Consider the following 22,682-nt stretch of genomic DNA (forward strand, 5'->3'; position numbering starts at 1 on the left):
ACTATAAGAAACCCCGAGACACTCTATCATAATGGGTGAAAGGGTACACGTTTCTGCATTTACCTAAGTCAAAGGCAAAACTGAATTAGAAAATTCTCATTCACGATAAGCAATAGATACATAATCAGAACTCACGTGGTGACCAGTGGGCAAAGCTGAGCCCATGAGAAGTCACCGGAGTCAACAACGAATGTCATTGTGACAGTAATTTACCTTGAGTCCATTATGTCCCAAGATAGTTACAAATCTCACCTCCTGCTCTGTGATTCTGAACACACTTTCATGCAAATCATCTCTTTCCAATGGAGTGCGGATCTGTCTAATCAACCGATCCTCACAACTCTCTAACCGAAGTCTAATGTTTCGAACTTCAGAGATGTAGAGGTTATACACAGACTCCTCTTGCTCCTCTGTGAAAATAAATATAATGTTTGGAAAACACTTTGTTCTCTGTCTTCTGGATGTTGCTGTTAACATTTTAACTTGGCAGTTTTACTACCACTGGACATAGCTGGTCAGACTAAGGTCACCCACCAGTCATTACCACAATCCCACCCTAAGGATATAAACCTTCAAATAATAGACCTTATAATTTATGAACAATTAATAAAATTTTCCTAATGCTATCTAAGTCCCAATTTCTGATTTATGATATCCAAGGAAAGTAATATATTACGCTGTTATATGTTCACAAAAATCTGAATTACATTAGCTACAGGTTAATTTTTAAAATTTAAAAAAATTCCTTAAAAATGAAAGGTAGATAAAGAATTTGTTAATGTTTAAAAATATTTTAAATAGATTACTAATAAAGTTTTTTGTCTCTAAGTGATATTAAAAGAATTAATAAAATATATATTTAACAAAACTTAACTAGACAAAAATCTTCTCCTTTAATCTCTGTATAAAATCCAAGTTTTGTTATGGGATATCTCTGTACCTTCCTCTCAATTTTGCTAAGACTCTTAAACTGCTCTAAAAAAAATCAAGTGTTTTTTTTTTATCCAGGTGTGATACATGGAAAAATAACTGAATCTTTTCAAAAACTAGATCATTCTGAACATTACAAAATAGTGACAATGTTGAAAAGTAGATGTATTAAGAATTCACTGCTTGTCCCATTATTTGGTTGGCATCTTTTTATTAATTGATCACTTAAAAATAAATGAACCCCCCCCCCTTGCATCTCCCTACTACAACTGTGCTTTTAATGTTCCAGCACCTGTGTCCACCTATTATAGGCTGAGTAATATAACACACCGAAGATCAAGATACCCACTGAGAGTAAAAAATAGCCTGGACTAATCACCCTGAGAGGAAAAAAAAAAAAAAAAGATAAGGATTCCCATGCTTTACCTCTTTCTGCTGATTTAAGAAGTTCTTGATAATATTGCTTACAAACATTAACCTCCTTCTCCAGTTGTGTTATATCTGAGCCCGAAAATATTTGGGATTCCTGGCTATCTTCCAGAAAATCTTCAAAACGAGATTGTAGGTTACTCAGAACTTGCTGATGTTCACCAGGTAACATTGTCTTTATCTAAAGAAGACCAATGATCCATATGATCAAATGATTATAGTACTAACAGCTAAATTTAAATGGGATAGATCTTAGGTTAGGGTCTTCTGGTGTAGGTCAGTTCATATTAATAGTCATAAATAGAAGAGTGATTTGAAATTAATGTTATTTTTATTAACAATTTCAAGTTTTAATAGATTAGGAAAAACAAGAGTATAAAATATCAAAAAATGAGATCAAACTATATCCATCCCTGTAAGTCCAAACAGCATATCTTCTCTTCCCAAAATGTAATAAACAGTGAATGAAATATGTGATCTCCAGATATCCACCATTCTTAGAAAGTGCCATGTACATAGCAAGTATGTAACAAAATATTTATTAAATGGATGAATATTAACATGGATCTGCTGGACTCCATCCTATTCGCGAACAAATACACACTCCACCCCTCATAATAATGTGCCCCACATTTTTGGACATATTAGGCCAATATGTAGACTCATACTTACTGAAGCCACATTGCTAGCTCGAATTCTGTCAATTTCATTGATGAGATAATGCCAGGACACTACACTCTTCATGTTTATGTGAGACTCATGCCAAAGAGTCAGGACATTCTGATACTGTTGCTCAATTCTGAAATACATGAGAAATACAGACAAACTAAACACTGATTAAGCCTTTCCACTCCCTCTGGAAACACGTATAATTTTTCTTTCTGTTGTAAACTATCCCATCTTTACTAGTTCAAGATCTTTCTGATCCTATGGGTCTTGACAAAGTATTGATTGTTTTGTTAACCTTCAGAGAGCCTCCAAACACAGTTCTGTGTGTTTAGTAAATGCATACAAACCTGTTTGCAAAGTCAACTGCTTCTTTGTTTGGTGGAGGAACTGTAAAGCACACAGATGGGACCATAGCCTCATTCCCAGTAGGGCTAATGACTTTCCATTTAGCACGATGAGAATTGTTGGCCAAAACACATTCATCATCTTTGTAAATGGTTATCTGGTTTCAAATGAAGAAAAGAATAACCAAATGAGGTCACTGTTGACTAATCCTTTACTAATCCCAATCTTGGGACTTTTTGTTTTTTTGAGGTAGAAAACTTTACCACTGGTCAGCAATATGACCTCATTTTTAAAAGGTAAGAATAATGCCAAAAATTGGTCTATTTCTAGAATACCTCAATTTGTCTGTAGTCACAGATAGCTTTGATCGGAATAGAAGTTTTGAGTGTACAGTCAGGATTCCTTGGCTTCAGCTGAATTATTGTTTTTGCTCTCCCCATCAGGCTTGCTATTGTGCTTTTATACTGCAAAAGTTCTTCTTTCTCTTCCTAAGTAATAAATAAGACAGATTTTTAAAAATTAAAAGACTTGTACTCTTTCTTCTTTTAGGGCTTTACACAAGTAAAATTTCATCATAAAAGTTTTCCCTGACCACTTGGTCTAAATATTCAATCCCTCTCTGCCCCTCTTACATCTCTCTTTCCTTGTTTTGTTTGGTTGGTTTTTCCTCTTTAGCATTTATCACTATACCACATACTTTACTTTTTTATCACGTTTATTGTCTGCTCCCCCTCTAGCAGGTAAGCACCAGGAGGGTAGGGATTCTTCTCTGTTTTTTTCACTGCTCTATCTCCAGTACTTAAAACAGTGTCTAGGCTCTAAGAAGTGCTTAGTTATTTGTGAAGTGAATGACTAAACACAGACACACATGCACATACACACACACAGAATACTCTCAAAACAATTATTTAAAATATCAAGGCAATCACATAAAAAACTCATCTGTTGTACTTGTTATCAAAAAATACTAAAGCTGAATGCTTGATCGAATGAGGTGGAAATACCAAGAGTATCAATAAAACATAAAGTTCTGCACACATAAAAATACGATGAAATACTAATCTAATCCGGATTATCCAGGATTGGACTGATGAAATGCATAGGTTTTTGTATGAGTACCATTGACTCCTGAACAAGGTCTTCCAGTTTGTGAATACTGCTTGATCTATCACAGCTGTACTTGCGCTGAATGGCGTCCTTCAGATTCCTTAAGTAATCAGTTGCTTCTTTGGCATCATTGAAAAACTATAAAAAGATGAAAACTGGCAGTTAAGAGTATATTAAATGCTAGTAAACCTAGAGTTGTCAGATCCGAGTACCAGAGCCCCGTGGATCCCTCATGAGGGAGAAGAGAGTAAAATCATAAGACCACTTAATAGTCACATCACTCCTTTACCCAAACAACTCTTGAGTTTGGAGAATTATCAGGAAACCGAAGTGTCTAAAGTATATCTGTATTGCATTTTGGCCCTATATTATTTTGGCTAAAGTTCGGTTTTCCTTGAGGGTCCAAATGATTTTTAAGTAGGAATGATATTCTAAAGAACATTTTAAAACTTAAAAATTAAAAAAAAAAATAAAAGCTCTCTGTAATTATTCCCTTGTGAAAGATATTTATAAGATATTTTCTGACATTTTTAAAGGTTTTAAAGGATTTCCTCCTTAATGGATTGCTTCAATCTATCCTATAGGACCATATGTCCCATATATCCTACAAATAAAATATTTATTTTATTTCCTCTGCACATTAAATACATGTCCCTAATTAACATGAAGATACTTTTTGTAAAAAGGCCAAAATCATAGTACTATCAACTGACATTGTGGTTCGATTCGTATACCTCAAAATATGCAGTGTTTTCCTTTATGTGCTGCTCCACACATTGGCACAGCTGTAATATCCAGCTCCACTGCGTCTGCATTGCTGCTCGGTAGGCCTTAGAGATGAAACACAGCCATTATAACTGGCTGAAGAGTAATGACATACATAATATAACAAAGCTTTTAAAGGTGTAAAAACTCTGCTATCCAAATAGATGATGAGATTGTTTTAACAGAGTAAGACTTGAAAATTAGGGTAGTGAAATGACCCTCTAATATAAGAGTCCGTACTTGCACAAAGTCAGTCCTAAGCATTTACATATTAAATTTAAAATAAAAATGTAAAAATACACACAGAAATAGATTGTTCTGTAGTTTTCTTTGTCTTTGTTTCTAAAACTTGAAACAAAACTAGAAGTTCTTTGGTGGGAAGAGGGGTGACTTAGGTGTTTGTTTTTGCCAGGGAAAAGTTTGGGGAGAGTAAAGAAGAGTGTAATCTCTTATCGCTGTAATTCTGGAACTATAATTATTATAACACTAAGAATTTTTATTTAAAATATTTTTGAATTTTTAATATGAAGTGAATCTCTCATGAAGCAAAAGATAACTGAGAGAACATCTACTTCATAAAGAAAACATAAAACACTTTTTTATATTTAAGATGCCATTCACTGATGTCCAGCAGAGGGCGATCTAGATGCTTTAATGAAAAGGTCTCTTAAGCTTGTTCTTCCCCTTTGGGAAAAACTGCTGAGCTATGCTCAGGCAGGCTTTCTGAATGAAATATACAGTGTAGCACTGGAAATCTGGCAACATAGAGCGGTCATATTACCTGTGCCCTCAAATTAAGCCACTATGAGCAAATTGGCTATAAAAGACATCATTGTGAGTTGTTAGATTATTAGTTTCTTTTCTCATATAACATTTGAAATAGTGTTGATAATTAAGTAAATATTATCTGTGTACCCACAAGATGCTGAACAGGCCAATGGAATTGTAAAGATGACTCAGGCTTAATTTTATCCCTCAAGAAACTTTTAGTTAATTAGATTAACATCTCTACATAAAAGTAATCAGGTTCACATTCACATTATCCAATCCCATTAAAATTCTTGGCCTGTAATCATAATCCCTAACAGTTTTCATCTCTACCTTGAAGAATACTCTATTTTTAGTTTATCATCATACAAAAGTATATCCAGACCCTTCATTATTCTAATTTGCTTTCCCTAGTGTTTCCCCTACTCTTCGATGTCTTTAACTTCCTATATGGTATTACATGCACTTGAATGACTATATTATTATATGAAGAATGTCAAATATAACATTCCCAAAACTTCTACTGGGGCCTAAAATTTTACTAATCTTTTGTATCGTGGAAATTTCAGTGAACAAAGACTATCAGATGCCTCTCCTCAACTGCGAAAGTTTGAAGCATCTCACATTTTAAGCAGAGCTCCATTTGTTTCTTCTGCCAATATACCATGTTTCCCCATCTTTGATGCTCCTCTCATTCTTATATAACCCCCTTTACATTTAGAAAGTCACTAACTCTAACTAGTATATGTTAGGACTAAAGAGTAAATACCACTACCACATGGGAAACCTGATAAATCCTACACCAATTTTCCACTTCTGGATATGAAATGTGTGCACTATACCATAAGGCTTTGCCGGGTTGTTGTTCCAATACACCTCACAAAACCAGACCATGAATAAAATTATTAAGTAATAATAACAAATACTTCCTGAGAAATATGTACCAAGAACCGCACTAAGTAAGAGTATGTCATTTGTCTCATTTTTACCACAGCTCTATGGGTTAGAAGGATCACCCCCATTTTACACAGGTGAGGGGGGCTAAGTAGGTTATATCACTTGCACAATATCACAGTCAGGAAGAAATAAAAAAATAAAAGTTTGTGAAGTCAAGATCCTTCATATTTATTGTAATACATCTCTTTAGCCATGGAAGTTGACAAAGGTACCTTTATTCTAAGTGATGAGTGGGTGACACACTTAGAAAAAGCAAGAGTTAAAGGTAAGAATCACTATGAATATGTCAGAAACATTATTTTTGAGCCACACTGTAATAAAAGTTTGATAGTTTGTATTTTTTAATTTATCAGCAATAAAAGGTTCTGAAGAGTAATCATCAACTGTTAATATTCAACTACGACTGTTACACTTCCTGACTTACCTCAATCGTTAATCGGGCTGGGTGATTTTCCAAAAGTAGTTGCTCTGCTATCTCCTGAACAGATTTAATATTTTCTTCTTTTTGGTCAAGTTCTCTCATTAATTCCTAATGTAAGAAAGAATAAAGAAGCAAGGTTAGAAAAAAGACCTATACCTGAGATACAACTTAGCCATTCAATGACAAAGGCTGTACGTACAGCATGGTAATCTTTTTTCCGAGCTATGTTGGTATTTCTTTCACTCCAATCATAAGCAACTTCCTCCTCTTCTTTTTCATTCAACCAAATAAGTTCATTAGTTGCACGAGTTACAAAATTATGGAGTGTATCAAGGTGCCGTTCCTGATTCCGGGATGTATTCTTTATTTAAAAAAATCAATTTTAAGAATCATGTCTTGGCCAAATAGAGATAAGGAAAATTCTTATTAAAAGTTGTAAAAAAAAAAAAAAAAAAAAACACTTACCAAGAGTTTTGCATACTGATTCTCTAATCGGTGTAACTTTTCGGTGTAAGTTAGTTTCAGAGGTGCTGTCATTTGGATCTATAATATGGGATAAAAAGACATTGAGGTTTTAGGGATATTTCTGACTCATACTCACTACATCTATTATTTTGTTACAGGATTTTATTTAAAAAGAGCAAAACAACAGCAAGCTAAAATGAAATACATACAGATTTTAAATTCATATACCTCACTGATTTTAGCTTCTTTAAGGCTAGATTCAAATTCTTCAATAGCTCGGTGAACATTTTTATGATTTTCTAAATGGCTTTCAACACTTGGCAAATCTGAACCCCACTCAGTGCGGTCCAGCTGCACCTTTAAACAGAAAGATACTAGAGTTAAAAGAGAAAGAGACAACAATAAAGACTGCAACTTTCAGGTAAACATTCTTTTACCTGCATTTCATCAACCCAATTCAAAAGATCCTGAACAAATTTCATGTTGATTTCCTCTTCTGTCAAATTCTGATCCAGCAAAGAAGACTTCAGAAGGGGCTTTCGGATCTGCATTAACTTTAGAGTTTGCAATGAATTGGTCTCTACTCCTGAACTGAAACTTGGAACTAATCCCCCTGATGGGAAACCAGGTGTATAAGCCGGAGTGACAGATGGAGTCAGGCGGGAAGTCAGACCTGATGAGAGGCCTGATGTCACACTAGAAGGGGTCAGGGAAGGCGTTAAACCCTGTGTCAGTCCTGTATTCAGACTGGGGTTTAAGGTCTGTGCAAATCCTGAGTTTAAACTTTGAGTAATTCCTGATATCATGAGCTTTGTTTGTTCCGTTGTCAGCATGCGTCCTTTGCTGTACACGGAGGAACATTCATTCCTTAAGGCCATAATTTCATCACGAAGTTTTGCAACCCTGAAAAGAAAATCAAAAGGGATAAATTATAAAAGGCATTGTTCACAAAGAGTGAACCCTAATGCCAACCGTGGTCTAAATTAGTTAGTTAACTGTAATATATTGATATTGGCTCATCAATTGAAACAGTTGGATCATACTAATTCAAGATGTTAATAATTGAGGAAGGGGCATATGAAGAGGATATGGGAACTCTATACTTTTCAATCCATTTTTCTGTAGACCTGAACTGTTCAAAAAATAGCCTACTAAAAAAAGTCTATGTAATCATATTGATAAAATTTTGCATCACAATTTTTTTCACTGAACTTCACGCTATAAGCACTTTCCATATTATCACATAGTCACTGCACTATACTGTGATCATTCTCCTATTGTTTGACATGTAGGATATTTCCAAATTTTGTTATTATAAAATATCTCTGACATGAACAAACAGCTTTTTTCTATATTTATTTATATATTCTCTATATTTAAAATTATTATAAATTCTTAAAAGTGAAATTACTATTATAAATTCTTAAAAGTGAAACTACCATTTATAATTTTTGCTTTACATATATCTTACATATATATTCGTAATATATACAGTCTACAACCTGAAAAGGTTCCATCCCTACCCCCAAACCCACTTCTCAGAGATACAGAATTTTACATAAGTTTTTTCCCAACATTTTGTTATAAACACTTCCACGAAAGGATAAATAGAAAAAGTTAAAAATTGAGTTAAAAGGCTCCTTTCCTTATATTTTCCCTTTTTCAAATGTCATACAAATATTTTACCTGTAAGTTAGTTACTACAGTATTGTAGGCACTATAAAGTATTTTTCCTATTACTTATCTTTGAAGAAAAAATACCTACTTAACATATCAAAATATATCAGGATTAAGGTGACACACATTTTCAACTGAAAAGAGCATAAGAAATAAATTTCATAAAACTGTCATAACTCTACAACTCTCATCACAAGTGTCCATGAAGCAATTACACAAAGCACAGAGTATGAATAAGTAGGAATCTTACCTCTGTACCAACTGATCTGCCTGGTAGTATTTTCCATCAATAAGAATCTGTACATCAATTACATGCTGGCGTAAAAGGTTCTCACATTCAAGTATATATCCGGCAATTTCTGCTTCATTCTGAAACTGCACTCCTGATTCTAATCTTTTAGAATCCTGTATTTTAAAAGAACTCAACATTAATTCTTTGAAACAAGTTTCAAAACTAGCCTCAAATATAAAACCCAAAATATTGGCATGAAAAGCTACTTGGGTCTTCTGTTTTCCCTTTTGGTTCAAATATACATTCTCTTTTTGCTCACTGTTCCTCAAAACAGGAAACAGTGATCACAATCATTAACAAGCTTTAATTTTTCAGTAGAGGACAATACCAAGAATCAACCAAATGTTATACGAAAGTTTTAGTTCAAACAAAATATAGACCCCCTCCACCACAGTCCCAATGGCTCCTAAAATTAACTTACGGACTGGAGAGCATTTCGGGCAAGGATCAGTTTGTCTTCGCAGATGACACTGTCCCTTTGAACTCGGTTGGCAATCTGCTGCAACATTTCCAACCTAAAAGAAGAGACAAAATAAATTAAAGCCTCTCCCTTTGAAGTCAGAGTTTACCATCCCTGAAAAATGCCTCCCTGCCAAAAGTAAAACAATCCTATGACAAGGATTCAATACCTGCGTCCATCAAAGGATTCATTGCCGAAGCTAATGCAGGAGTTGATCAGTGTTGGACCACAATTAACCGAGAGAAAGTTTTCATTTGAATCCAAACTGGTTCGAGTGCTAGTAGTGTTACTAAACACAGAATCACTGCTTCGGTAGCTGTAACTACTACTGTGCATTTTTATTCCTGAAATGATGTCCCTTCTTTGACTATTCCAAGTAGACTAAAAAGTAGAAGGTCTGCTAAGAGCTCTACTTCTTACGGTGAAAAGCACCAACTAATTGTCACAGCCGTAATGTCTCCTTAAATATGCTCCAACCTGCATATTAAACACGCAGCAAATAATACACTGATAGCTATTCAAAAGAATCTCGCCTAAAGCCATGCGTTTGCTAGCTGAGGTTTGCCTTTTGTAGCCTGCATTAAAACTCTACAAGTATGGACAAGGCAGGCTGATCAGGGCGTCACTGGAAAAGATTTGCCAAATATTTTCATCAAGAGTCATCCCACTGCAGCCACCCTAAAAAACAACTCAGACACCTCCCTGAAGCCCAGGTACAATTAGTAAAGGTTGTTTGGGCAAAACCAATCATCAGCTCACAAACACAAATATTCAATAACAATCTGACTTTTGCACCAGGTCTGTCCTAAGAAACATAAGGCTAAAAACTGGTACTTATAAGTACCCGTAAACAAATGAGTTTGATAAGAAACGAAGTACATTTCCATTTTAATTGCCATGTCATCTGTTTATCAGGTTAAATTAACTGTAAAAGTATCCATTGTCCTTTCTTTGTATGATATGCTCTCAGGAATGTTATCTCTAATCTTACAACAGTCACTTTATATTTTTAAAACCAGAGTGCTAAGTAGAATATCAATGCAATGCTTGCAAATTCAACTTGTCTGTGCCTGTTTTTTTCCTTTCAATAGGTTACTACATGGCAAAAGAACACTGGTTCTTTCTCATTTATCTTTTACACATTCCCATGCCACATAGGTATTATTTGCAATTAATAGTCCATGCCAAAAAACTTGTTGCATCAAGAAAAATGAAGGCATTTATCCAACCAAGCTCGTAGAACATTTTCATAATCCCAACAATACGAAGCCAGAACTGTTGCTTCTGCACTCTAAAGGTAGATATTTTTCTTTTCAGATGGCAAGAAAGGGGAAATTTGAGAGTGCCATGTCAAATATAGTTAGTTAACAGAAAAGCTTGAAATAGTGACAGCATCACTAGCATTTATTAAGCAATTATTATGTGCTAGGTAATTAACTAATAATTTTACATGCATGACCTCATCTCATACTCAACCACCATATGTGGTAGGTACTATTAGAGCCTGTTTACAAATGAGGAAACTGAGGCTTACAGAGGTTAATGAACTTGTCTAAAATTACATGACCTGCAAATTGAGCTAAAAATCTAATCCACAACTTACTAGCTTGCGGACCTTGAACTTTTGACCATCGCATTAAAATCCAGCTACTATTATGACAACTAAAAATCTATTCCATATCCTTTCTCAGACATACTTTTCCATTATTTCTAATGATTAGCTTAGTGTATAATTTTAATCATCCAGAATTATCTCCTCCATAAAAGGTCCATCTTAGGTATTTCAAGCTTATTTTGGATCTGGATCCAGTTATGCAGACAGAATATTACACTCTAACAGGAATGTAACTGGTAATTTAATAAATGACTGATAAGTTAGACTTGCTTTCATATCTTCAGTGCATTATTTCCTATTTCAACAATGTGGAAGTCGTGTGTGGGGCACAAAGAACTAAGTGCCTCTCTGTGTCCCAGACACTGCATTAGCATTGGCAACAAGGAAGGCAGCAAAAACAAGTCTGTCTCCACATTCTTAGAGCTCCTAATTGTCAACAGGCAGCCCTTAATCAAACAATCACAGTAATAAATATAAAATTACAACTGAGATATGAAGGAACAATACATGTAAATATGAGAATTATAACCAAGATATCTAAACCAGCCTGAGAGACCAAGGAAGTTAACTGAGGAAGTAACACTGGAGCTGGGATCTGAGAGTGAAGAATGATGGGGAGGATAAAGGAGACTTTCCCATCAAAGGAAAAGATGGTGCATAGATCCTGTTTGGAGGAGGGCGGGACCTTGGTACATCAGGGCTCCTAAGAGACAGTGTGGCTACACTCCAGAGAGCAAGAAGGGTGTTAAGTGAGGTGGGCAGAGAGGCATATCTGACCACACATAATGGCCTTATACTGGGACGCCCAGCTCCTCGGGAGCTTGCATCTCACAAGGAACAGAGATCACAATTCCCTTCCCAAGTGCCACAAGTCAGGTTGTGAGGTAAGTACTATAGTGGAGACAAAACCCACTCAATAGATGTCTCCTAACCACTAAGCAGTGCTTTCCTGGGCAACTGGTGTAGTGGGAAAGACAGAATGATAGTCAATGATGATTTCATGGAATAAATGCACTTGCAGAAGTAGGAATTTGAACCAGAATCTCCTGAGTGTTTTCTAGATGCCACTTCACTGCGCTTTAAATGAAGACAGACTAGACTCTTGTTTCCATTGCCCCATTGAAAGAAGGCCGTAGCAAAAACACAGCAAGAAACAAAATACATTAATTGTTGATCTACATATCAGCTTCTGGATCCAGGTCCTGATAACTTAAAAGCCAGTATTGAAAATTCTCACAGGTAATTTAGATTATTAGATGAGACTTCACATACCAACCCAGCCTATCAGGTCCTATTTAAACATTCCTTCCCTGATTTATTCCTCAAATCTCCTAGAAGAGTTTCTGGATAAGAAAATGAAGAAATAGACTAAGTGACTTATCCAGGGTCACACAGCCAAGGAAATGAAAAATATAAATGTTGTTCCTAGGTCTGCCTGTCTCCAAAATTTAATTTCTTTCCACGAGAACAAAGAGTTATCTCCCCACACCCAGCCTGATACGCATGACAGAAAACACCTCCAGCCTACCTTTCTACTTCTGGACGAAGTGCCTTCTCCCTCTCGAGCATGGCAATAATGAGTTTCCCCCATTCTTTCTCTATGTCATTTGGATGATAACCTTGTAGTAGTTTGATACGTCCAAATTCTATCCAAATCTTGAGAAAACAAAAAAAAAATTTAATATGAAGCAAGGATGTAAAAAAAAATAAAGATTATGCTTGACAATACAAAGGAAATTTCTACTTACCTCTAATAACTTATATAGGCGTTTGATTTTTGATTTTTCTGTCTCCTTTGGTGGAATTTCTGTTTCTTTAAACTGTAAATACTGATTATAAAGTGCCTAAAATGAAAGGCAAAATAAATGAAGGTCCAAACTTCAAAGACCTATTTTCATTACTGCATAATGTTACCACTTCAAATGCTACTTACTGTGTCCTATGCATTAAATGGAATTCCTTTATAAAACTGACATTCAAGGATAATACCAATTCCCAGCTAGTCAGTGACTAGGTTACAGTATGCAAGATTTGACAAGGGTGTAATTACTGATGTGAGCCATGATTCAACATGTGCCATGCAGGGATCTTGATAATAATAAACCATGGCAGTGTTTAGGTGGTTCTACTAAAAATCTCTCATCATACAAATAAACAAAAAACACATGTCCTTTAAAAGTTGCACTTTCCAAATGTTGCACTTTAGCTTTTAATTTTTGGAAAAATAATTTGATGCAATTCCTATAAAGGAAAAAAGGTTCTCTTCTGAATCATGGATCTATCCTTGAAAATGGAATTCTACTACACAGAACTCTGACTATATAGCTAAACCTTGCTTTCAACGTTCCATTGGCCAAGTTAAACAGATCTTTTAATAAACATAGATGTTATTGGTTGCTATCATTACAGAAGTTTCAACCATATAATTAAATGATCTAGTTTGTACATACTAATTTGAAAATCTCTTAAATATAACTTATTAAAAAGGACCTTCATAAAAATTATGTAGATGAAACCTATCCACATTTAATAAGTATACACTAATTATTTCATTTGAATTCATGCTGGTTTTTTTTTTAATCCCCTATAAATCCTCAGGCAGTCACATTTCTGAAGGGTTCCATTCGATGTTTGGCTGGCTAATGAAATACTGGCACTCCCCATGTTTTCTCCTGTGTATTATGTTCTATCCTAGGCATCAGCAAGTAATCTGTGTAGTCCTCAAACTTCTTTCAAAACTTTAAGAATAAGCATTAATCAGAAGTCAGTACAAATTTACCCAAGTGTTTGGACAATAAGAATCCATTTGGAAATAAGTTGAACTTGAAGCCTGAAAATTGCTTTGAACTCAAAATGCAATGCTTCAGAATGTCCATTACAAAATAAGCTCATAATGCCATTATGTGCTAAACACCATGCCTGACAGATGTGGTGAAAGAAGGGGAAAATCTTTCTGGCCCTGGAAAGGTTTGCATCCACATAGGGAGACATCACACAAACAACTTTAGAACACTTAAAAAGCATCAAATCAACACATGCAAAGGAACTTTGTGCCAAGGACAAGCTCCCCATGGCAATGTGAATAAAAACTGTTTCACAGATGTTCTGTACAGATACATGAACACAATTAATGACTTTAACAGGATCCACCCTGGGTTATTACAGTTTTTACAATTCCAGTTTGATCAAAAACATAAAGCCTAGAATTCAAGGAATTAGACTTTGTTCTTAATATTCACATTATCAGTTTCTTGAAATGAAGCAGATTACTTTGTTATTGCAAATCCAAATATACAAAATCAGATGTTATTCTTCAATAAGTATACATATCTATAATTCTTTGATATTTCCATAATGTCTTTGCCTCAAAGAGTTGGACCTGTTTTTAGGTAGTAGCAAATGTTTTACTAAATGAATTAATTTATACTGGAAGTCAGGTATGCATTTTTGATTCCAAGGTGAGATAGAGTATGTACCTCTTGCTATACAAAAAGAAGCTTCTGAAGCCGTTTTAACAGGGTTCAACCACAGGCACATTCCCAACCACTGTTAAACTTGTCCCAGCTTCCCAGGGACCCTGCTGCATCAGCCATCTATCTGGTGGGTTCCAAGCATTCCCCAGGCACCAAAAATAATTTGGCAATGTCAGTTCCAGGGTCTCTCAAACTACATCTTATTATTCTCAACAATTCAAAGCTAAGACACTATAAATCTCATTAAGATGTTGTTACTGTTACATTTTCATAATTAACATTTACCTCCATTTTCTCTGAATAATAGGAGATGAACAATTTTAAAATTGCCTATTTATTAGTGGCTTGCCAAGGGTAATTTTTCTTGAACTTCTAGAATTATTGAATTATTATAACATGATTTAGAAGCATAATAATTAGGGCACCTGAGTGGCTCAGGTGATTAGGCATCCAACTCTTGATTTTGAATCAGGTCATGGTCTCAGCATCGTGGGATTGAGTCTGCTTAAGGTTCTCTCCCTCCCTCTGCCTTCTCTCCCACTCATATGCTCTCTTAAATAAAGTAAAAAAATTTTTTAATTTTTTTAAGTTTAATAATCCAAAAGATAAAAATTTTAAATGTTTAATAATCAACTCAATCCTTTGTAACTTCTACAGTGACACAAACCTTTAGTTCCACAGGATTATTAGGAAATGTTCTCTCAGACATTGTGGTCACATGGTGTCTAATCCACTGAATGAGGTAGTTCACCATATTCTGGTATTCAATCCATTTGACTTCAACATCCTGAAACAAGAAAATGACAGAAAAGATCTACATCTGCAGATAACAACATTCATATCTAACACAACTTAGTCAGAGGTCATTCTGTGAATTTACAGGTCTTTAAGCTGTAGACTAAAGCCTATAGTGAGAACCAGTACAATTATCTTCTCACTTTTTACCCAGTCCCACATAAATAGCTTTAAAAACATGCTAGCAACATTTGACAACAAAGTAGCCCAATGAGTGCTACTTCTGATCCAGAGATAGTGGCTGGCTGGGGTACTATGTTAAGAAGGCTTCTGAGGCTGCATCCAAATGCAGCAAGAAAAAACACTATGGTCATTTTGGGATCTTTTTCAGGCACCCAAGAAGAGGGACTAATAGTGTGTACAAGCCAGGATAGCTGGCATTGTCCTCCAACCTTTCTAGATCTAAATCAACTGTCTATCTGAAACTCAAAGATCTACATAAAATGTAGGATAGTATGTAGGAATGAAAACTATAGGAAATGTATATGATAGGATTACTCATTAAGCAGACTTCAAAAATGGAGGAAACTGGAAGGCTGTCACCTGCTATGTTCAATTAAGTATCTGATGAGTGCTTATTATGTTCAAAGCATTGTGTTAAAATGTTGCAATAAGAATTTAATACTTTAAGACAATACCTTTTATCAAAGAGTTTACTGTCTAGATGGAGAGGAAAGAGAGTCACAATATAAACAGTTAAGCAAAATGAAAAGCAGTATTTAATTAGGTGTTGAAATACCTGAGACAGGTAGTAATACTAACGGTTGAGGTAATAATCAGGTAAGCACAAATATGCCTCAAAAGGTCACCAAAGGGTTCTGGGAAAGGTAGTCCCTGAGCAGTTCTGCAACAATCAGTAAGTGATTCTTTGGTGGAGTCAGGGGAGAGAGAAAAGATAGGGAGTCCCAAGTGAGTCAGGCCCCTGAACTAGAAATGCCCTAGCTACCAGCAAACAGTCTGTAAAAAAAAGTAAATAAGCAAAATTAATATATGCAGAACTCTGAATGTCAGAATATCTAGACTGGATTTCACCTTACAAACCATACAAGTAATCACTGAAAGTTTTCAATCTAAAGACATCAGGTTTTAGGAAGATTGGTGACAAGTACAGTATTGATGGGAAGAAAAATACAATGGAGATGGAAAAGTATGAAAAAGCTTTCATCCTAGTTTTACTGTGAAGGGGTAAGAGTCAGGAACAGGGTGAAGGCAGTGAGAAGGTAAGGCAAGGAATGGTCACAAGAAACATTCTCAAGCAATGCTCGATACTGCATTGTTGGTAGACATCACAGCTGGGGATGAACATGAGAGCAAGTTACTCAAGGAACAGGAGAGGATAAATCTCTGAGAGAAAGAACAAGACAAAGAGAATGGAAATAAATCTAGAAACAAGAGTGCACAGAGATGAAAAAGAGACCAGAAAAGAGAGTTCATCAAGATGTGCTCCAAAATCTTCAAAATAAAATAGAATAAAAAAAAAAAAAAAAAAAAGAAAAGGAATCTGCAAGGAGAAGGAGAGAAGCCCAGTTGTTAGTTTGGCAAAATCAAATGCCCTTCCTCTAAATATCACCTTTAAATCGGAAAAAAAAAAAGTCCCTAGCCAACTGATTTCATGAGATTAGGAGAGTTAATAACTTTGAAAGTGATTTCAGAAGTGAGATATTCTACATATACAGAAGGATATCAAACATAGTAAATGTAACAGCAGTGGGTTAAAAATGAATCACCCCAAAATTCAGTGGTTTAGAGCTTTTATTTACAAAATGATATGTAACTCTAAATAGGCTACTTTATTTATTTATTTATTTATTTATTTATTTATTTATTTATTTATTTATTTTTTAGGCTACTTTATTTATGACACAGAACAAATTTTTTTTTTTAATTTTTTTGAGTTATACTTTAATTTTAATGGTGGAATAATATCATGAAAATGCAAATAGGGCTGATTTGTTAAACAGCATCGTAACTCAAGTTCTTTAAAGAATATTTCATAAATACTGTAAAAAGCTTTATTAAAGAATTCAGTCAACTGGTTATTACTGAGTCAGAAGCTTCTAGTATGGAAAAATCAATACTCACATTTGCACCAATACCTTCGCCACCTTCAGGGACTTTGGGAAATGCATCATAGAGAGATGACACATAAGTTATTACTGATTTTTCATCAGGTGAGGAGACATCAACATCTATAAGCAGCAATATAAATTATTTCAAAATGTTGATAAATTACTTTCAATCGGACTTTCATGCTGGTCTACATCTAGTCAGAACAACTTACCTTCCGGATCCAGAAGTCTTATGACACCAATTTTTTCTGCTACATAAAAAGCGTGCTCTAAATTTGCAAGGTTGCTTTGAACAGCAACAGTATTCATGTCTATCAGGTCCGGCCTAGGAATAAAATTTGCTGCAATTAATTAAATTTTCTCATATGCCAATTCAACATTACACTTAACGTTGACCTATTTATGTTAACATTTCTGCAAAAACCAATACTAAGCCTATGCTGAAATACAGAGATTTTCATCGAATATTAAACATTACTTAATTCTCTCACAAATCTGTGGGTGCCAAAACCAAGTGCAGTGAGGAAATCATAAAAATTTGAATGTATATAATTTTCAACAAAGTCTACAAATTCCTCATAATCAGAATATACATGAGTATCTGTCCCATTCAACCTATTTAGCTCTACTATTCCAACAGCATCCTTCCAGTCCAACTAGCATCCTCTTAATGTTTCTTCCCAAACACTAAGGTTTATGCTTGGTTCAACGCTGCATCCATGGCATCTACCACCCAATGGACAGAATGCCATTTCCTGTCATTGTTGTCTTCTCACTATTCACTTATCTTTGCAAGCAGAGATCAAGCCCCAACTCCTTTGTGGAGCCCTCACTAATCTTCCCAACCCTGTTTTTTCTCTCTGTTCCATGAATTCCTTATACTTTGAGCCTGTGCTGGTCAATCCGACATTTAGAATAATCACATACTTCCCTGCCCTATCAATTCACTTTTTAATGTGCATGTACATCCTGCTTCTCACAACTGGCCAACTCTAAGTCAGAAAGAACCATGTATTAATAAACTTTTGTATTTTCTCCTTCTGCAGAGACAGAGTGGCATAGAATTAGTGGACACTCAATACATACCTATAGGTAAGTTGGTAAGCAGGCTGGTTAATCAGTAATTTGAATCATAAATGAAAGACTAAATAAGCACTAGTTTATATCTTCACAAGCATGCATATGAGCATGCCTATGTACAGACATACATGCACACACAGATGTGTTTGCTTTAAAGCTAGCTTTGATATTTTAAAGCTAGTTCTGTCTATATACAAGACAGGAAAAGATGTCCTGAATACTCTTTGTAGAGAAAGTGGCAAAATAGGTTCATTGAAGACTTAACACAAGGCCAAAAGCCAGACAGGAAATGTTCATCATAGAAACAAAGCATTAAAAGAATGCAAAAACAAACGTGGAAACTGTAAAACTCAAAAAGTGTGGGCCCCGCCTCCAAAATGACTGAGTAAGCACCTGCTCATCAAGTTCTAAGGAAGGCTCTCAACAAAGTCCAGAGACATTCTGGTTTGCTCAAAATAATCATTTGGGAACTGCACAAAGAGTGGGAGGGCTCAGAGGTTGTGGGGGAGGGCTGAAATGCAAATTATTTTGAATACTACTTGGAAAGCTGTTCACATGAAAAACTCTAGAAATGCATTATTTCCCAGGAAATTATTAGAAAATTCATTAATGTTTTTCATATGCACCAATATCACCACTTAAAAGTGTTCATAAATTTATGATAGGACCAATAAATCTACTGACAATAGAGGTAAATGGCATACCTCTAAAAACAACATTTTTTATTCACATAGAAGCATTCTGAAGGATATGCCACTTCAAGATTACTAAACAGGTGAATATAAGTCTAGACAAAAACAAATATCTGAAGTTCAAAAAACTGTTTTGCATCCATAAAGTTCACACATTTTAAAGAAATAAAAACCAGCCTTTCAGAGTTTACCAAACCTCCTGACGAGAAAGGGCATGTTGTTATCCAAACCCTGCCATTAGCAAGAAAGTAAACACTGAGTAATCCCAGAGGGAATGAATAAAGTCATTGAAGAGTCAAGTTTTTGACTAAGAGAATAAAACATAAAACTTCCTTCAAAATGACATAGTCATTTCAGCACAAAGGCAGCTGTATAATACATAGAGTTTGGATAAGTCACTTCTTTTATCATGACATTTAACACTTTAATGAATAAAACTCAAAGTGATGTTCCTCTGTGAAAAGACTGCAGTAGACAAAATTCAGCAAAAAGTAAAAAAGAAAAAACCTGCAAAACCACTATGAAAAACTAGCAGTCTGAAAGTTTTCAAAATTCCATCCCTCCTTGAGCTCATCTCCTAGGCATTCAGTCATTTTTTGTCTTGCAATCCGCCCTTCCTCTCTGTGTCTGGAGCTTCCAAGAGAGGCTTGTGCTGTGACCTGTCCACTTTCCTTCTTCCTTACAGTCTCCCTGGGGTCATATAACCTTTAAAAACTTCAGCTTTTTTTTTTTTTTTTTTTTTACCTACAGAAGGTTTGTATTTTCATTTGAAAGGTTTTATTTGTTTAAGAACTTTTCATGGAATTTTAACAGGAAATTTCATTCCCATTTTAGGTCTGACTAACCAAAGACTACTATACTGCAAACATGTACAAGGCAGCAGCCAGGTTCTTGTAATGCATTAATCATTCTAATTTCCCTATTTTCTGCAATAGAAAACCTTTCATAACTATATATCATTAACACTGCCACTGAAAATAATATATATTAGTCTTTTATGGGAAAAGGGCCATCCTAACTCTTAACTTGTGTTAGTATTCTTTGATCATATAATCTTTTCTGAATTACTCAATCTTTATAAATAACAATTTTTTAAAACATGTATCTGTATCCTTTTTTCCATAAATGATTACAAATAGCTGACAAAGAAAAACACAAGAAGATAACATAAATTCTATACTGGAAGTATAAAACTAGGATAAGGCCATAAGATGAAACTAAAAGTAAGGCCAAAAGGTGAAAACTACTTAAATGCATGCTTACCACCCTTAATTTATTTCAAAAATATAAGACCAAAAGGTATTAAAGTGGCCATTGTCATAATACTAAATAATTTTGGATAAGAGTAATGTTTCTCTTTCACAAAACACCCGCATTAAGCGTACTCTTTCTAGACAAAAAAAATATACAAAAGACCAAACACACATACACACAAAACCACATACATATACACAACACATGTATATGGCCATTTATGTATATATAAGTACATATGTGGATATATTCCTTATTTATTAATTATATTTATTAATTTATTTACTAATATATTTTATATACATTACCATCCACACTAACAGCCAAACTAACAGAACGTGAAAACTGTAAGTTTTTTGGGGGCACAGACACCTCAGAGTAACATTCCAGTCCCCAAATACTTTATTAATATATTAGCTCGCATGAGAATTAGATTGGATTCTGAGAGAAAATTTAACTTACACGTTATAAATGGCTGAAGATTAGCACAAGAAACTATCTAAGGCTTCCACATGACATCATGCCAAACACTGAAATGTTCAACTACAAAGAACATGAAACAAAGTCAAAAGGCCTGGAAAGAAAGTACTCAGAAATGGCCATTGGAACATACTTGAGGGAACACCGATAAAAGTTTGCTAAGAGAAGAAGAGTGCATTAGTGAAGATACAAGATTAATAAATTCTGAACCAAAAATGTGATCATGGCTGAAAGGACAGATCTAATATCAATAGTTAAAATCCAAATCAGGATGTTTCTTCAAAGTATGTAAAATTTACTTAAATTCATAGAGTTTATTTGGTTGTGTTGGCTTTCAATGAACACTAAATAATTATTAATTGTGTGGATACAAACCTAAGTTTGGGCTACCCAGGATCTGAACCCTCTTTCTATGTTTGGGAAATCTTCCCTTTTAGGAATCATGACAGAGAGAAGAGCAGAGTCCCTTTCTCAAAACAAAGCAAAACAAATCACATCAGGTTTTTCTTTTTGTCTATTTCCTTTGCTCAAGAAATGTGCACTGTATACTTCACCACCATATATGGCACTAGCTGATCAACTCATACTCTCTATTTCCAAATGCTGTCTACTATCTCTGTGTATTTGCCACAATTTGTTATAACTATGTACTTGTCTGCCTCTCACAGTGGACAGTGGGCTGCCTGAAGGCAGAGCCTGTGCTTTATCTGTCTTTGTCTTTACAGCTTTAATAGCTAGAATAATAGCACATGAATGTTTAAGAAGTTAATAAGTAACAAAGAAATGAAGGAGCTCTAAGGACTGCTCTAAGGACTGGAAGGCACCATTTGGTACCATCGATTCAAATTCCCGGACACCTTTTCCATCCCAGGTTTATTCCTTTTCTTTCCTTTTCTTTTCATTAATTTCTACAGCCAAAGCTACAATCTATAGCTTCCAATCAGGATTCCAAATCCTTATGAAAACCCACACAGAATAAGACACGGTGTCACAGCTTCTCCATGAACTACATATATACACATCCTTCTGAGGTTTCCTAAAGGCTTTTCTCTGCTGAAAACCAATCTGGAAAACAGGCGTGCAAAGAAAACAACCGCAAGGGATAGATTTTAGTTTCCCAAAAAAGCATACATCACTGCTTCTGGGTATGAGTCCTCCCTTCCTATGCTATCATGTGCTCCTAACTGCAGCTACTGATAAAGCTGCCGGTTGGAAGGTCTTACAAAATAACTAAAAACAACTAAACAGCAGGAATTAATATATAGTGATAACTATATCACTGGCAGGCCACGCAGTGCAGGTTTCAAAGGCATTATCTCACTCAGGGTCCTCAAGAACCCTAAGCAGTAGGCTATGTTATCACCCTGAATTACAGATGAAAAAACCTAAGGAGATGACACAACTTGACCAAGAACATCACCTGACAAGGGGCAGCACGATCTGAACCCAGGGGAGTCTCAATACAAAGCCTGAGCTATTTGTTGCACGATGCTGACCTTAGAAACTGAAAACACCCAATATGAAGCTGAAAAATCAAGATAAAGAAAAACACAGAAGAATTTATGCTTCTGATGATGGTAATACAAGAAACACAAGGGAGTGTGTGTATGCGCGTGTGTGTGTTCATGTGTATAACAGCAAACTCAGGAAGATAAATTGTATGAAGATGTAGTTCCAGACTGTCACCAAAACAGTACTCCTCAATATATACAAAACCAATGTTCTCCACACTTGGAATGGCTTTAGGGCCTTAGTGCACTCTGAAAGAATATAGAGAAAGGCCTGGTCATCCATATCTTAACAAGGTGTTCCCCTCTCCCAGGTGATTCTTATTAGGCAGGTCTGGGAACTAAATCATCTTAAAATTCTTCTTGTCTCTTTTTTTTTTTTTTTTTTTTTTTTTTTAAATTTTTTTTTTTTTAAATTTTTTATTTATTTA

General features: G+C 35.1%; 1 protein-coding gene across 27 annotated transcripts in view; it reads right to left on the bottom strand.

The window, feature by feature from the left end:
- The window catches only part of DST (dystonin), a 480,589-nt gene that overhangs the window by 156,635 nt on the left and 301,272 nt on the right, over positions 1 to 22,682 (bottom strand). For 24 of the 27 annotated variants that reach the window (XM_038554403.1, XM_038554389.1, XM_038554383.1 and 21 more), the window contains 19 exons: positions 17,450 to 17,562; positions 17,251 to 17,357; positions 15,041 to 15,160; positions 12,649 to 12,744; positions 12,429 to 12,556; positions 9,247 to 9,340; positions 8,784 to 8,938; positions 7,294 to 7,759; positions 7,085 to 7,213; positions 6,857 to 6,934; positions 6,591 to 6,752; positions 6,395 to 6,499; positions 4,215 to 4,310; positions 3,493 to 3,618; positions 2,709 to 2,861; positions 2,376 to 2,530; positions 2,032 to 2,158; positions 1,357 to 1,540; positions 253 to 410 (listed from right to left, as the gene is read on the bottom strand). In XM_038554403.1, coding sequence (XP_038410331.1) covers positions 253 to 410; positions 1,357 to 1,540; positions 2,032 to 2,158; positions 2,376 to 2,530; positions 2,709 to 2,861; positions 3,493 to 3,618; positions 4,215 to 4,310; positions 6,395 to 6,499; positions 6,591 to 6,752; positions 6,857 to 6,934; positions 7,085 to 7,213; positions 7,294 to 7,759; positions 8,784 to 8,938; positions 9,247 to 9,340; positions 12,429 to 12,556; positions 12,649 to 12,744; positions 15,041 to 15,160; positions 17,251 to 17,357; positions 17,450 to 17,562 — 2,752 coding nt within the window. Of the gene's footprint in view, positions 1 to 252; positions 411 to 1,356; positions 1,541 to 2,031; positions 2,159 to 2,375; positions 2,531 to 2,708; positions 2,862 to 3,492; positions 3,619 to 4,214; positions 4,311 to 6,394; positions 6,500 to 6,590; positions 6,753 to 6,856; positions 6,935 to 7,084; positions 7,214 to 7,293; positions 7,760 to 8,783; positions 8,939 to 9,246; positions 9,341 to 9,454; positions 9,828 to 12,428; positions 12,557 to 12,648; positions 12,745 to 15,040; positions 15,161 to 17,250; positions 17,358 to 17,449; positions 17,563 to 22,682 lie in introns of those variants that run through there. The other 3 variants (XM_038554395.1, XM_038554401.1, XM_038554402.1) reach the window with 3 other exon arrangements.

The sequence above is a fragment of the Canis lupus genome, chromosome 12 (genome assembly GCF_011100685.1).
Source record: "Canis lupus familiaris isolate Mischka breed German Shepherd chromosome 12, alternate assembly UU_Cfam_GSD_1.0, whole genome shotgun sequence".
Classification (NCBI taxonomy): domain Eukaryota; kingdom Metazoa; phylum Chordata; class Mammalia; order Carnivora; family Canidae; genus Canis; species Canis lupus.